This window comes from Strix aluco, chromosome 4 (assembly GCF_031877795.1).
Source record: "Strix aluco isolate bStrAlu1 chromosome 4, bStrAlu1.hap1, whole genome shotgun sequence".
NCBI classification, from domain to species: Eukaryota; Metazoa; Chordata; class Aves; order Strigiformes; family Strigidae; genus Strix; species Strix aluco.
The window spans coordinates 78,890,341-78,906,807 of record NC_133934.1 but is presented as its reverse complement, the minus strand read 5'-3'; the positions used below and the strand labels follow the sequence as shown (position 1 = coordinate 78,906,807).

At 38.2% G+C, this 16,467-nt stretch overlaps 1 protein-coding gene across 5 annotated transcripts in view; it reads right to left on the bottom strand.

Moving 5' to 3' along the window:
* Positions 1-16,467, bottom strand: part of IL15 (interleukin 15) — a 43,494-nt gene that overhangs the window by 13,342 nt on the left and 13,685 nt on the right. For all 5 annotated transcript variants that reach the window (XM_074823715.1, XM_074823719.1, XM_074823716.1 and 2 more), the window contains exon 2: positions 237-346. In XM_074823715.1, coding sequence (XP_074679816.1) covers positions 237-346 — 110 coding nt within the window. The remainder of the gene's footprint in view (positions 1-236; positions 347-16,467) is intronic.

The window sequence follows — 16,467 nt, the reverse complement described above, 5'->3', positions numbered from 1 at the left end:
AATTCAAACAACTTGAGGGTTATCATGGAGGTTAGGACCAAGATGATTCTTAACCAGGCTGAGCCTAGTCAAAGACAGAATAAAGTAAGGGACCATGGCCTATGAAGCAGTGGGAGACTGCATATCATGGCAGGAGAGGATCCACTCTCTAAAGCGACTGGAGGCAAGTAACAGCTGTAATAGTAAAAATAAATAATTTATATTTACTGCCTAATTAACATTGACTTTGTAATTACCATAGGAAGAAGATGATTAGTCCCATCTCATTCTTTAAAAAGCAAAAGAAATGGCTGCTCAGAAGAAGATACAGCTGATACTGCAGAGAAATACTTTTCAGGTATGTTTTCTGAAAGACACAACCAAGACAATAGTTTGTCACAATCTGGTTTCAAAACATTTTGGTTTAGTACTGACTTAATTAACCAATTTGACAAGACATCCAATCAAGACAAGACTACCTGTTGTTTGCAGATTGAAAGAGCAACTGATTTGTAGCTTGCAGAAATACATAATCACTTTACAAAACACTTTGTAGAAAATCAGATGCTGAAGACACACTACAAAAATCTGAACTCATCCTGAGCTCCCTGTTTATTTATCTGTTCATACTGCAATTTAATGCAGGGACAATATTAAAGAACTTTTGGTTTGTTTTCCATCCTGGAGATCTTTCCCCTGCCTATCTTTTGCCACCCAAATTCTATGAATTACATACAACTATAACATTACCTACAATATTGTGGTTACATATATGAAACTCTGCATTGAATACATCAAATGCTGTAGTTATATGTATAGATCTTAAATATAATATTTAGATATAGTATATATTTATACTTCTTTACATAATGTATATACATCTAATACTGGGAGGTGATGCATTTAAGAATTTTGTCAGTGGAGTTTGGCAACTAGAAATAAGAAGGAGGTGTGAGTTGTGCGTTGACCATCTGCAAATGATTCACTCTGCATAGTCTAGGAACCTTTGTTCCAAAATCACAAGCCCTTTGATTTAAGCTGATACAGTTCCTTCACAGAGCTAGGTTAATTATCTGCAACTGTGCTTTTGATCCAAGGGTTTCTTTCTTATAATATGTGCAACACTTCTATATTAACTGACTCAGATTATGTTACTTTAGCAGTGGTTTATTTACATACTAACTTGCAAGTGAATATTTAAAAATGGACCAGCGAACATAATAAAACAAGAGTTAGCACTGTGCAGTGGTAAAAGTATCAAAATGGAAGGTCAATCCATACATTGTCAGGTTTGCAGCTAACTTGCTGAAAGCCACTTTATAAAAGCAACTACTGGCAAAGCCAGGAGAGTAATACTTACATGTGTCACAGGGGACCTCTGAAGAGTATTTGTAACAAATATTTGTTACTCTCTTAAACAGAAAATGTTTTAAATACATTAAAAACATATTTTGTTTCCAAAACCCACAGGTATAGCTGAAATAACATAATAACCTCAACACTACATAAATTTCCACACTCAGTAATGGAAAGCAGTGCCAGACCCTTTTCACACCTCTGTGTGTCCAAAACCTGTTAAATAAGAAGTAGGTAAATGCATGATAAATAGATAATCTAAATTACAGTAAGGCCAGAGCGAGTAATATCTCAGCCATCTTCTGAACTATTTCAATATGGAACATTGTTACCCAAAGCATGTCTAAAGGGTCAACCTGTTACTGTTTCCACAACAAAATGAAATTGAAACTATGTGAGTATTAAAACCAAAGTATGAAGTATATATAAATATATATTTTCCAAACATACAAGAATGTAATGGAAAAGAAATATTAACTGCTTGGCTATGGTCAAAAGAGCTAAATCATTTTGTTATAGTATGACAGAAAGGCTGTAACCTTTTCACAGTTAACATTGTTTGATCTGAAATTTGTCATGGTGTTGGTTTGGATGGTTTTTAAAATCTGCATACTAACTGTCTTCATTTGATTTGCCAATCCTTAAAAAATATCATATTTTATTTGTTGGCTTTTTTAAAAATTGAAGTTCAAAAGTAGCCTTACAAGGAAACTCAAAGTACATTTAAAGAAATTTAAACTCTGATTTGGATATCTGTTGGATACAGCTGAAGAAAATATGTTTTAATCCCATGTTTACATTTTTTAAAACATGTTTTAACAAAATCATTTAAAATGTATTAGAAACATTTTACAATAGTTAAACATTTTGATCATTTTACAAGCCAGTTTTTATCAAACAAGATGAGGTGGCTACAAATGAAAATATGTAAGGCTTATGTTGGGCCCATAAGCACTTACCAGCTTTGTGTTTCATAATTAGTATTATGGGGCCTTAAAAAGCTAATTTGAGAGGGAGTTACAGTCCAAATGGATTGTCAAATTTATGCTGAGGAACAAAGTCTTCAAGATGAGGAAAATAATACATTATGGTACCTAATGAATAATGGGCCAGGGCTATCATTATTTTGTCATTTGTTTCCTTTTATTAATAATTGTTCACTCTGATGACGATGGAACACTGTGTTCTTAATGATTAATGTAGTTATCTATGTATTTGGTTTTCTTAAATACGGTAGGTAACTATTTTATTGTAAAGAAATAATCATTGCTAATTTAAAATAAAAGCTTAGGTTTTAGAATTAATAGAGAACTCGTACTGATTGTAAAATATGTAAGAAATAGTCTACATGCATACTCTAAAGGGTATTCCATTCGTTTACAGAGAAAGAGGTTCTTAACGCCCAGTAGATCACCTAACACATTCCTTTCAACAATTCAGAGACATTTTCTACTTGAATTTCTTAATTATTTTATCCAAACTATTACTCAACGACATAAGGAATATTAGCTCACTTACATGCTTTGACAAATTATTCTCCTGCCTCGAGCACACATTGTTGTAATGTAAAAATTTTCTTTGGCTTTTGTCAGTTTTTCATTTCTTACTCTGTTTAATCATTAACCAATGCCTCTCCGTCTTCATTATGTCTCTGATACTTGCCCTTGTTTTATGGAAGCTTGAACTTTGGACAAGGGAGAAGGTCATATTTAAATACATACATAATTTTATCTGTAACTTGTGTCCTGAAAACCTGCAACTCTAGGTTAAGGATTAAAGACTTTGTAAATGTATATGTGTTATTTCAAAATGCAATTGAGAGTTATGATATACACAATTATCTGTTTGGAAAAGGAATCCTGTTTTTTTATAATGAAGTTAAAATGAAACGCTTTAAGAGCAGTTACCACTGAGTAAAATCTAAGCCACAGTGGTACTGTTTTCTCTTTAAAGAAGCAAACGTATAAGCAAATGAAAAAACTTTTCTTTAACAAGGCAGGAATAGTTACTGATTTTGTTGTTTTGGCTGTCACAGAAACTATAATCTAAGTTAGTCAAAAGAAAATATTCATAACTCTTTACAGTATTTAAGTTACATGTGAAGAAAAGTACTGAAAGCTAAAATTACGTGTCTTTGCCTTTATACCATATATCTAAATTTCTTTATTAAGGTTCGGTTATAAATTTCTCAGTGAATCCTTGAGATGTGATATTCGTAATTAAGAAAGTTTAGTTCCTATGCAAGTTGGTGTTATCTGCAAAGGTCCATTACTTTTTATTGCTTGTTTTGAATGGTATTTTTATGCTTAGTTGGAGCATTTAGATCTTGAACACACAAGTCCTTGACCACCTCTTGTCTATGTGTGTATATGCTTTCAATATTGTTCTTCAGTCTAAAACAGCTCTTTCCTTCATTGGGATCCCTCTTTGATAAGTGAATAAACAGAGGTCTTTTGTCAGCCTCCATTTTGCTAGACTATTGTACTAGGTCTGGTTGGGATGGAGTTAATTTTCTTCAGAGTAGCTGGTATGGTGCTATGTTTTAGATTTGTGACCAAAATAGTGTTGATAAATCACCACTGTTTTAGCTATTGCTAAACAGTGCTTGCAAGGCCTTCTCTTTTGCTGATTCTGCTCTCCCCTACCACCCCCAGCGAGTAGGCTGGGGGAGCACAAAAGGAGAGGCAACATGGCCAGGACAGCTGACCCAAACTGAGCAAAGAGATATATCATACCACATACCATCACATTCAGCTTTAAAAGTCAGGGGAGGGGTGCAGTTTTTCAAAGGTAACTATTGATCTGAGACTGATTGGGCATCGGTCTGCTTGTGGAAAGTGGTGAGTAATTACTTTTGCATTGCTTGTGTTTTTTCCTTTTTTTCCTTTACTTATTAAACTGTCTTTATCACAATCCTTGAGTTTTTCTCACTTTTATGCTTCCAGTTCTCTCTCCTGTCTGGACGGGCAGAGAGTGAGCAAGCTACTGGGTGGCAGCTTGGTTGCCAGCTGGGGTCAACCCACTACAACTATACAGTGCAATCTCTTGAAGACACTTGTGTCCATTTCTGTGATCTTCCTAGCAATCCTCATGTGCTTCATTGTTCTTGAAAACAAGTGACCAGAAGCACACAACATACTGACATCTCATGAAGGATTTAAGAAACTGTTGCCTATATTTTCACCTTCCATGAGAAACAGGGAACGGGCTAGTGCCAGTGTCTTCTTCATGACTGTATCACACTGGTGGCTCATACTTCAATATGTTCCCCTGCCAGAAGTTTAAGTCCAGTTCTTTCAAAATCCTGGAATCTGTTGCTATTAACAAAAAGACCCTTCAGTCCCCCCCCCAAAAAAACCAAAAACCTGAAGTCTAACCTGCTTAATTTTTAGTTACTCCCAATCTTCCCCTAACTTCTTGATCTCTAGCACACAGCTTTTTTCTTGATCAGTCCTTTCTCCCTTTGCCTCTGAGGTTTGTGGCTAGTCTCAGTGGTACTGACAGGTGTCACAAGTCCTTCCATTCCTTACTCCTATAAGCGAATTGTCCTCCTCAGACTGTTCTCTCTTGTAACAACCTGTATTCCATTTTTGTTCATCCCTGGCTTCTTGGTTTCCCTCTCTTTTCTGTGTGTATGATGTGTTGCCCTTCTCTTATTTGTTGCCATGCAATGTTTTGTTTCTGCCCATTTCTCATCTTCATTCTCTAGTGTAATAGACATATTCTTGCATATTATTTATCCTATTTTAGTTGGTCTCCACTTGCGCCTTGTTCTACAGCTATGTGTCCTCAACACTTTCTCTTTGACTTCTTGTGCAACAAAGGGCTTGTTGTGGTTTGAACTTGGCTGGCAGCCAGTCACCATGCAGCCAGTTGCTCACCTTTTCCCCTGCCTGGAAAATTAGGGGAGAGACAAAAGGTTTTCAACCTTTTGTCTCTCCAAACATAGGTTGAAATAAAAAAAATTGTTTAGTGATGGTAACAAAACAATAATAATAGGAAATCCAAAAGGGGAATGCATAATGCGATTGCTCAACACCCACCAACTGACATGAAGCCTGCCCCCGACAGCAGTCCTGCCAGAACAAAGATACCACCATACCAACCAGAAGCGAGAGAGAAAAATGCAGTATCAATCATGGCATACCACTTGGCTGCCTTTGACTCTAGTTCATATTGGCATTCTAACATGTCTGGCATGGCAGCACTCAGCAGTGGCGTGACTTCATTCAGGCCACAATAGTCCACTGTCAATCTCCACTCTCTATTAGATTTTCACACTGGTCATATGGGGCTGTTAAAGGGGGAGTCATCTTGCTAATGACTCTTTGGCTCTCTAGTTGACAAATCAGTTTATGGATAGGGATTACAGCATCTTGATTGGTGCGATATTGCCGTTGGTGCACTGTTGTAGTGGCAGTTGGCACCCGTTGTTCTTCAACCCTCAGCAATCCCACAATAGAAGGATTCTCTGAGAGACCAGGCAATGCAGACAGCTGTTTAATTTCCTCTGTTTTCAAGGCAGCTATACCAAAAGCCCACCGATACCCTTTTGGGTCCTTAAAATACCCTCTCCTGAGGTAATGTATACCAAGAATGCTTGGATCTTCTGGGCCAGTCACAAGGGTGTGCTTTTCCCACTCATTTCCAGTTAGGCTCACCTCAACCTCTGTCCTGGTTTAACCAGGATAGGGTTAAGTTTCCCCAGCAGTGGGGGGGGAGCTCTAGCCGGGTTATTCAGATACCATGCGGACGTCACATCCTGGCAGGTCACATTTTTTCCTGGCGCGGGAGCGCGGTGCACTCGTGGTTTTGTACCTCGTGCTTCAAACTGCTGTATTTGGTAGCTATTTTGCTCTGTTCATTGCTATCACTATTACTGTTATTGTTATTGTTGTTGTTTGTTGTGTTGCTATTGCATTGTTGTATTAAACCTTTCCTTATTTCAGTCTTGGGGCTTTGTATTTCACTCCCTTTGTGGGGGAGGGGCAGCGGCCGCGTGGTCTCAGACCCCGGCAGAGGCTAAACCATTACAACTTCCAACACAGTCAGCTGTTGAGACCCCCCTGTCACTCCTGAAATACAAATGGATTCTACCCCTTTATAATTTGACAGCATTAGGGTGCATTGAGCACCAGTGTCCACTAGAGCCTTATACTGCTGGGGGTCAGACATGCCAGGCCATCGAATCCACACAGTCCAATAAACTCGATTGTCCCTGTCCTCCACCTGGCTGGAGGCAGGGCCCCTCTAATGTCAGTCATAATACTCGCTGTTGATGAATGGGTTAGTGTGGCATGCACGGGTTTCAGTCTCATCTTGGTGACTCACTTCTTGTGAATACAAATCAGAAGTTCTTCTCATAGGATCGTGAGCAAACTTGACCTTTCTGCTCTGTTTGGGCAACTGATTAGTGGAAACTGGAGTCGCATTTCTCCTGAAAGAACCCCGTTTTGTAGTTGTTCTTCCTTCCAACTCACATACCCACTCTTCTAGGAGGTAGGTAGCTTTTCCATCCCATTTCCTCATGTCTTCTCCATGGTCAGGCAGGCGATGAAACAGCTTCCCCTGTGATCTAAACGATTTCTCTCGAGTAGAGAAACACTTGCTCCTAATAGCTGGGATCCTTGTCCATGCAGGTGGGGAGCAGGACATATCATCTTTAAATTGCTGGAATTCTTGAGATAGTTTCTCCACAGCCACAACGAGGGAGGAAGAAAGACTTTCTTCATATTGTCGTAGTTGGCGAGACAATTCATACACTGTTGGTCCCTCTTCGTCTCTCCAGTTAATACATTGGCATATGGTGATGGTGTTCTCCATACAAACTTCCGCCAAAGGGTCCAGGTGCATTGGACTTCATCTGGATCTGTGGGTGGCTGCTCATTATCTGGGTCATAGTAAACCATCTCCCGCATGGCTAGTTCCCTCAAGTACTAGATACCTCTCTCCATAGTGGTCCACTTACTTGGATGACACATAACATCTTCCTTGAAGGGATACCCCTCCCTCATGCTTGACAGGAGTCACCTCCAGAGACTGAGATTTTGTGTCTTTTTTTCCAATTGCTTGTCAATGCCCTCTTCCCTAGACAGGGGTCCCAGCTGCCTGGCCTCCCTACCCTCTAATTCCACACTACTGGCCCTGCTATCCCAGCATTGGAGCAGCCAGCTAATAAGGTGCTCACCTGGATGGCAGCTGAATCCTTTTGTATGTCTCACAACTCACTCAGGGATAAGAATCAGGTGACTACCACTGGGTCTGCCTCCTCCTCTTGTTCTTGTGATGGCCCTGGTTCATCATCACCCTTTACACTAAAAGGGGATTTTCTTGTATATTTCTTCTTAAGTATGGGAGCAACTGATTGTCAGAGGGTGGTCCTCAGGTTCAGCTGCAGCACCTGTTTTCAGGGTCGGATTAGCTGCAATACCTGTTGCCAGAGTTGGAGTGGCTGCAGCGCTTGTTGTGGGGTTGAGGTGGCTGCAGTTTCTGTTGCAGGCTTTGGAGTGGCTGCAATGTCTGTCATTTTGTTACCAGATCCAGAGCCCTTTTCTTCCCTTTGAGGGTACTGAATAGTGTTTAAGTGCCAGGCTCCATCATGTTGCAGTGAGCTGTGCCTCTCTGGAATTACACAGGTAACAACATATTTTTTCCAAATATTTTACTAGCTCTTCAGGATTCTGCACCTGTTTGGGAGTGAAGTTCCAATACACCAGAGGTGCCCACTGTTCTAGGTACTTGTCCATGCTATCCCACACCCCCAGCCACCCATAATTCTCCAACCTTAGGGTAGATCTCCAGGTGATACTCTTAAATAGTTGCTTAACCCAAACAAAGCCTGAAACATATGCAGGAACACACTGGCTCCCAGCAGTAAGACGATCGTGTTAATGTGAGCATTCCAAGGATATTCAAAATTCCCCAAATTCTCAAACATAATTACAAATAGCCCCAGGACCGACAACTTCATCGCTATGAATCAGCATTACATAGTACAGCAAAAACAAAATCTTAATCTAACTCTCACAGGTGGTAAGCAGCAGCATGTGGACTACATACAGCAAATGAGATGATAAAATCTTAAGGAGCCAAGCAACCAGCATTATGATGCGATGTGTCATTATCTCAACCCTTGAGCCCCATGTTGGGTGCCAAAAGGACTGTCATGGTTTGAACTTTGCCAGCAGCCAGTCACCACACAGCTGGTTGCTCACCTTTTCCCCCGCCCAGAAAAATAGGGAAGGGACAAAAAAGGAACAACTCATAGGTTGAAATAAAAAAACACTTTAGCGATGGTAAAAAAACAACAATAATAATAATTATTATTATAGTAGGAAGTACAAACGGGTAATGCACAACGCACTTGCTCACCACATGCAACCCACCCCCAGCAGTGATCCTGCCATGCCAACTAGAAGTGAGAGAGAACCCGCTTCCTTTATATACTGAGCATAACGTCACATGATATGGAATACTTCAATGGCCAATCTGGGCCTGGCACTCCATCTGTGCTCCCTCCCAGCTCAAGGAAATTTAACTCTATCTTGGCTGAAATTTGGGTCGGGTGCTCTGGCTATGCTCTCTCCCAGCTCAAGAAAATTAACTCTATCCCAGCCGAAACCAAGACAGGGCTGTAAATCCTCTCTTCTTTTCTCTGTTACTGCTGCAAATTTCCCTCTAAAATTGTACCATCAACTTTCTCTAGTCCTTGGATGTTTTATTGAGCAACATCTCAGGCATAAAGAATGTTTTTTTTAGATCCATATTCAAGTACTGTCTACATCGTACAGAGCTGAGCTCTACACCCATTCATTTGCATTGCTTCCACAATTATTCTCCTTCAATGTCTCCTTTGCCACAATAATCATAGCCTCCTTTAGAGAACTCTGCCTCCTCCCCCAACAAAATCTCATCCTGTGGCTCTTGTTCTGCTGTTCTCTGTTTGTTGGCTCCACTAATTAATTGTTCTGTCCTCTTGGGCTAGGGCAATCCCTTTCAAGAGGACAAAGTGCCAAGTAGCTGCATAACTAGAGTGCTGCATCTATTTAAGGTTGCATATTGTGCATAATACTTCAGTCCCCTCTCTATGCTCAGCATACTGAGCATTTTTTATGTCACAATCTAGATTTGGAAGAAAATCAGATGTTTTTCCCATTTGCATTCTTGTGTTGTAAAAAATAACCTTTTTTAAAAAAAAATAATTTTTCAGGAGAGAAACAATAAAGAGTAAAGATTTCATAAACTAATGGAAGTGACTAAAAAAGGAATAGAGTCCATAAAGAAAGCAATGCTTCTGAACTAGATAGATGTTTCAGTACTGAGCCCTTAAATAAGTAATTTTTAAATCAAATTTTCATGGATCATGAATAAGTTTTAGAGAAAAGACATGTTCTTAGTGCCTGCTATGGAGTAAATGTTGGAATACTGAAAGATCTCTCTGCTCTTTCATTCCTAAGTTCCTCTAGACAGTTTAAAGGAAGCAACCAAAGGGAAACAAATAAACAAACCCCCTGAATATGAATTAGTGTCAGAATGTATTTATTCTGATGGGATAGAATTCAGAGATAAAAACAGAACCACATTAATGTACTCTGAGACAATAAGAAACTCTGTAGCAGATGCTACCTATAGGTACAGCCCTCTAAACACACCTTGAGAGTAATTTAATTTGTGTGTTATCAATATCAACTTAAAGTAATATTTTCCTATGACAGGATCTGGTACCAGGGCCTTAAATCCTTTCCCAATTTCTACAGACTAGTCCCATCTATTGAAGAAACATATTTTACAGCTCTGGTAAATTCTGTTCTGAAGACCATTTGATGCAGCAACTGTTAAAAAGTTGCTTCTTTGCTGTCATGGTGCCTGAATCCATTATGATTCCACAGCCATTTTGGTTCTTCTTCTCCCTTCCTACCCATCTTTGCATAGAAGCCTAGGAAATCAGCCCTCAAGCTCCACCAGGTGTTACCATCAGCTCTCCTCCTCAAGGTTTGAGGGCAAAGAGCGAGCTTTCCACGTTTCTGTCTAGCTTGTACTTACTGATCCAGAAAGTCAGTGGAATTACTGAATCACATGCTTGAATGCTTGGCTGGATGAGAGCCAACACTTGCCTTAGATTATTATGTCTTCAAGCCTTTCACAAAGCCAAAGTGCTTTCTTAGAAGTTCTGTATATAGCTAGAGTTAGGCAGGCTACAGCATTTTTGCAGCTGTCATTTTAAAATTTGTCATTCTTTAAATATTACTCCTATTTGATTACTTCCCTTTCACGCCCTTCCCCCCAAGAACTATAGCTTTCCTTGTTTTTATTGTGTAGTGGCACCTCTCCTGTGGAGTACTATCCTACCTAACTTATTCTGCCTGTATGTGAATAGTGTTGACCTTCAAAAGAGTATTCTCAGTAATCAGTGTGGCAGAAAACTCTTTCAGTTTAATCACTTATGCATTTATGTGTTCTTAGTTTGCTTAAATATTTGTTGATTTGCTTTTGACAGTCATCCAGTAGGACTTTCTTCTCCTATATGCTCTTGCTAATTGGCATTTATGCCAGAAAGTAAAGTTTGCAATGCCTGTTTGAAAACTTTGCCAAAAGGTCACAGAGTCATTGCTATTCCACTCAATACCTTAAACATCAGAATTTGAAATGTAAGAAGTTAAATATTTCCTCTGACCTTCTTTTGCAAAACATGCTTGAGGCCTGGGGCTCATACCATTGCCTTATAAAGATGTGTCTTATACTTGGCTATAGGCCTGAGAGGAAGTTTGTCCTTGGTGCAAAGAATGATTTTGTACCTTTCCCAAGAACCCTCCAGTCACACTAGTAATGAAACCCAACAGAAGTGCTGTAGTGTTTAGGGATAAATACTACTAGTTGAATATAAGTATGAATATTATAAATTAAGAGCTTTCCTTTTGGTCTGTCTGCCTTCTCTGATTTGTCAGTCACAGTCTCAGACAATGCATACTCCATGACCACAGGCCTCTTCCATTAACAGCTCTGCTATAATAGGGGTGCCATGTCCCTATTTACATGAGTGAGAGATCAGGACATCAAACGTTGCTTACTCCATAGGTTAGACTTACCCCTTGTCTGTCAGTTCAGGATCTCTCTTAGGCATTTTTTGCCAGCTGGCAAGATCCAGCCAGAAAAGAAAGCGAATACATGCTTTTTTCTTTTAACACCCTTCCATGTAATGTCAGTCCTTTCAAGGTATCAATCATTTATTAAATTATGAAAGACCAACTGAATGTTGTCCTGATGCAAGCATATATGACATTAATGCTAGACATTTGCTTGACAAACACTGATCAATAAATAGAGAAGTCCCAAGTTTTGGTAGTGGCAAAATTAATGAGTTAAAGGCATAGTTAGTAAAGTAAAGAGGAAGTACACAGTAAAAAAACTCCATAGGGCACAGATGGTTAGATTTGACTCTTTATCCCTAAACGACCCCCTTTCGGATGCAATATGAAATAATTAGTGAAAAGGCCTTTCAGACTATACTCTCCCAGATTAGTAAGCAGTTGAATCACAGGAGATTCGAAATGTAAAGGACAAATTAAACACAAAAAAAAGAACCAGAACTAGTCAGCACTGAAGTTTGTTTAGCAAGTGTCCTGATCTATATATGCTGTTAGGCACTCCCTGTAAATATTATTTGTGATATTTTTATGCCATGGCAACAAATATCCAACAATTAGGGATAAAATTTTTGTACATTTAGGGGTAGGCTATTAAGATCTAAAACACAGTGCCAAACACAGAAACTTAAACAGTAAAAAATATAAAGGATGTGGTACTGATGCATAAAAGTTGGAAATCCTGAGACCTTGAAATAGTTATTACAGGAGCAACTGCTGGACAAATAATATCTCAGTCTTACCAAAATACTCAGCTCAGAGTCTGTGAATACTATCACATGATAACAGAGGTCTGTAACACACTTGTGATAGATAGAAGACTAAAAATAGCAAATGCAGTTCTCAAAATGGTAAAGTAAGGCAGTACGTTCAGAGCTTTTTGAAAAAAATAAAATTATAATCTATGACCCTCTCTTACAGCAGTACTTTTACTGGAATTTACTGGATTCTGAAGCAAACAGTCAGGATGTAGTTTGAAATACTCTACTTTTTCTTGTGCATTTATTCTTCTTTAAAGTGCAGAATGAAGTCTGATGTGTGTCAATTGCCATAGCTTTACTGAAACCAATGAAGTTATTTCCATTTCCAAAGTTGTTGAGAATTTGACCAAAATGTTAACCTGTGAAAAATAGATTTATTGAACAGCTGAACAAAGCAGCTCACAAACTTCCAAAAGAAATATTGTAAACAGCTCAATAGGCAGAAAAAAAACAATATCAGGATTCGAGGAAAGAACAAAATATCTCTAATATAGATTTGTGCATAGGAAAGGCAAACAAATTTGAAAAGGAAATTATTTCTGCTTTATATTACTCTAAATCTATAAATAACATTGTAGTAAGACTTACAGCAATGGAACAATCATCCTTAGTTTCTTGCCTTAGGATAGAGGAAAATTGATTATTGGAAAAGCTCTAGTGTGTGCTATAGAAGCCTCCCCCTTTCATGTAAATTTTTAATGTATTTTTGTGGAATGTAACAAATTATGAGATTGCACACTGAACCACTTTTTCTATATGTATGTAGGTGGTGAGTGCAATACAGTAGTTAACATTATTTGAGGTTTCTTCAATTTGTGTGGGTTTTCCTTCGTTTCTTGGCAGCCAAACCCAGAACGTGTAGAGGAATGGAAGAGGTTGTGTGTGTGCAAACTAATGAGAGCTGAAGCAATACTAAATTATATTAAGCTGCTTTCTGTATTGTAGCTCTTAAAAAAGAATAAATGGTAGTCATAGCTTTTAACAGTGCTCAGCCAGAAAACTTCAAATTTTCTCTCAGACAGGGTAGGATGAGTCTACTAGCTAGTACATTCATTTAGACAAAAGTGTTTTTAAAAAGATTGAAAAAAGTGCTTCAGAGGGATGTTAAAAGCAGTTGTACACAAAATAATTGTCAATACTGCAAAGAACAAATAAATCCCTGGGTGCCTTTGTATTATAAAGTTCTGTGGAACAATATTGAAAAGGAGCATAAAATGCATAAAATTACAGGTCTGCACTCTGGGATTACTTACTTCATTGATTTAACATACAAGATGTTAAGCCCAAAGCAACTCACTTTGTTGACAGTAATCATGTGATAATAAATATTTCCGATACGTTCATACAAGATACAAGATAAACTGTAAGAGATGAAATACACATTGTAAGTTTAACCCATGGCCACATTGTGAGAAGTCAATCAATTCTATTAATATATATGTATATATATTTCCATAATTATGATTAGTCTTGCTAAGTAAAAGAAACATTTTGAGAGATAATGTAGTCTGCTAGAAAAATTAATACTTCTTACAAATTGGAAAGTGCACATCTTCACATCAACATCAATCAATTAAAAAAAAATAGTCTCATTTTCAAAATGGACTGCTTTCAGCAATTCCCACTGAAATAAATGCCTGATTCAGCTGTAGGTAGCCAGTTTAGCAAATGTGCCACATCCACCCTGTTGGAAGGCATAAGAGGTGGATAAGCTAAAGATAATATTTCCTTATAGTCTTTTTTCAAGGAAGTTTTTTCATCACTTTTGAATGGTAGAGCTAGAAATTAGGTCTATGTCATTCTAGGCAAGGGCTGATACAGTGTTTGATCTCCCTCACAATCATAGTCTCTCTTTGTAAAAAATAAAAATTAAAAAAAAATTACCAAACATATTAATAACTGTGTGTCATACTGCTTGCCTGAACAATACTCAGTTTGCTGAAGGCAATATACCCCTGCTGTCTTATATAGGCTTTTCTTTACTCTCCCACTGGGACTGCTCACTGCTTGCTTGCCACCAAAGGAAGACACCTATTTGTCCTGAATGGAAGCACAACATTTCAGACTGATTTACTTTGTTGTCTTCCTAAGAACAGCTAACAAAGGTTGGTTTTGTCAGATATTCACCCAATTGCCATGTAAGGTCCACATGGTTGGTAAAGCTAGAATCAGATTTAGAAGTTGCTAAAAATATGGCCGTTCACATACAGCCTGGCACCTTCTGGTCTTAAAGCCAAAATAGGCATCATGCATACTGCGCATAGAGATACACGGCAGAAAGCAACTGAAATGAAAACAGTTAGGAAAATTCACCGAATTATCACAGATGAGTCCCAAGCTGCCACCTGGTTTCTGAAACTTCCCTGACTAAATGTTTGAAGACCTTAAGACTTAGCTTTATACTGAAGTCTTATGATTGCATTCTCTATGACTCATGATAGTAATAATAAATCTCTGGGAATTTCAGTTTGGGAAATAATTAGTCTCTGGGAATTTCAGTGTGGGACCTCAAGAGGCCAAGCAAACAGTTGACTCTGTCCACATAAACATTCCTCTTTGATTTTTTTTTTTTTAAACTTAACTGATAGTATTGGGTGCCTGTTTCCACATGGGAACAAAATTAGAACAAAATGAGGTTGTGTTACACCTGTATCAGGTCAGAATGAACACACCGGCACACTGTTGCTGCTTTCAAAGATTACAGCAACTCCCAAACCAAAACTGGAGTTGTCATCAATGCAAACATTTATTCTAAGGATCAAGATAGCACAATAGGCTCTTTCACCAATGTTCCTAGTGCTCTTTGCATAAGACATGCAAACTGGATAATCAGCATAGCAGAGTGTGACTGAAATGTGTATGCTGAAGAATTTTACACTTTCCTTCCCTAAAATCAGGAACATTTCTAACTGAGCTCACTGATTTTTAGTCTAACTCTCTTCTTCAGAAGTTGAACTTCTGAACTACTGAACTAGACGACTCCTCCTGAGAACACACACCTAGAAGTTTTCAACACTTCTGCAAGAACAGGTCCAGCACCATTTCAGTCCCAGAAAACAAAACTTCCTTCTTATTTTTTTTTCAAAATTTTGCATCTGTTTGATTTTTCCAAAGCGAATTATCCATTCCTACTGCATGCCATCTAAGAAAGTCTTGCAAATTGATTAGGCCAGATTTAATACTATTATTTGTTTTATACTGGGATATTGAGCCTGCAAGTTGCTGTGTCTGCTCTTTTCCCAGTGGGTTTTCTACCTTTTGCTTTCAGAGCCTGACTGACATTGCTGATCTGTGTCTTAGACCTGTATAGGCAATCAGTTTTTCGTCAGAGTAGCCATGCAGGAATCTTCTTGTTGAAAACCTGTTTTACATTAACGCTTCTTTACACAGCTTCTGTACACTCAAAGGCCTGCAGAAAATACTGTTGTAAGATGTCACACATAATGACTGTTCTTTAGCCCCTGATGGTCTCCAGGTGGTACATACCTTATGGGTCAGTTGCAACAAGCAGATGAGAAAGGGTTCTAGTCCTTACAGGTTAAAAATTAAGTACATGTCTCTGATATGAATTAGAGAAGCACATCAAATTCAGGAATAGCAGAGCTGACTGTGTGCAAAAGTCCTCTAGACCTGATGTCTCCATCCGCAGCCAGTTCTGGATGTCAAGGAATGCGTATACTGATACTTCCCTGCTATGTCCTCCAGTCTCCAGCAAAGGAGAGTACATATAAGGCTTGTCAGATCTGGGGCTAATGTTTTCAAGTTTATAACTTCTCTTTTTTTCCCATTTTTATCAATATAAATAAATGTTTGCTTTTTAACTGATTTTTTAAATAATTTTATGTAGCAGATTCTTCTACATAAATATTTTTTTCATCTTACATTTCAAATTTTGACAGGTAATGTTAAGTTCTAAACTTAAAATATGGTAAGTAATTTAAAAATTCAAAATGTTACATTAATGACACCTCTTCATAATGTAATTTTCTAGAGTACTGCTTTTGCAAGCATGTGTAACCTAAGGGAACATATATTTCATTTTTTAGGTCAGCTTGAGTTTTCTAAAAGTCACAATGTCAGTACCTTGAGTAAGCATATATATTATTTTCAGACATTACAATGGAACAAATGCTGGTATTTCCTTTTTCCAAAAACCAAGTATTCAATTTCTTTGTGGTTTTGATCTGTTTATTTTTGTTTCAGTTCACCACTGTGAGAACATTTTCATC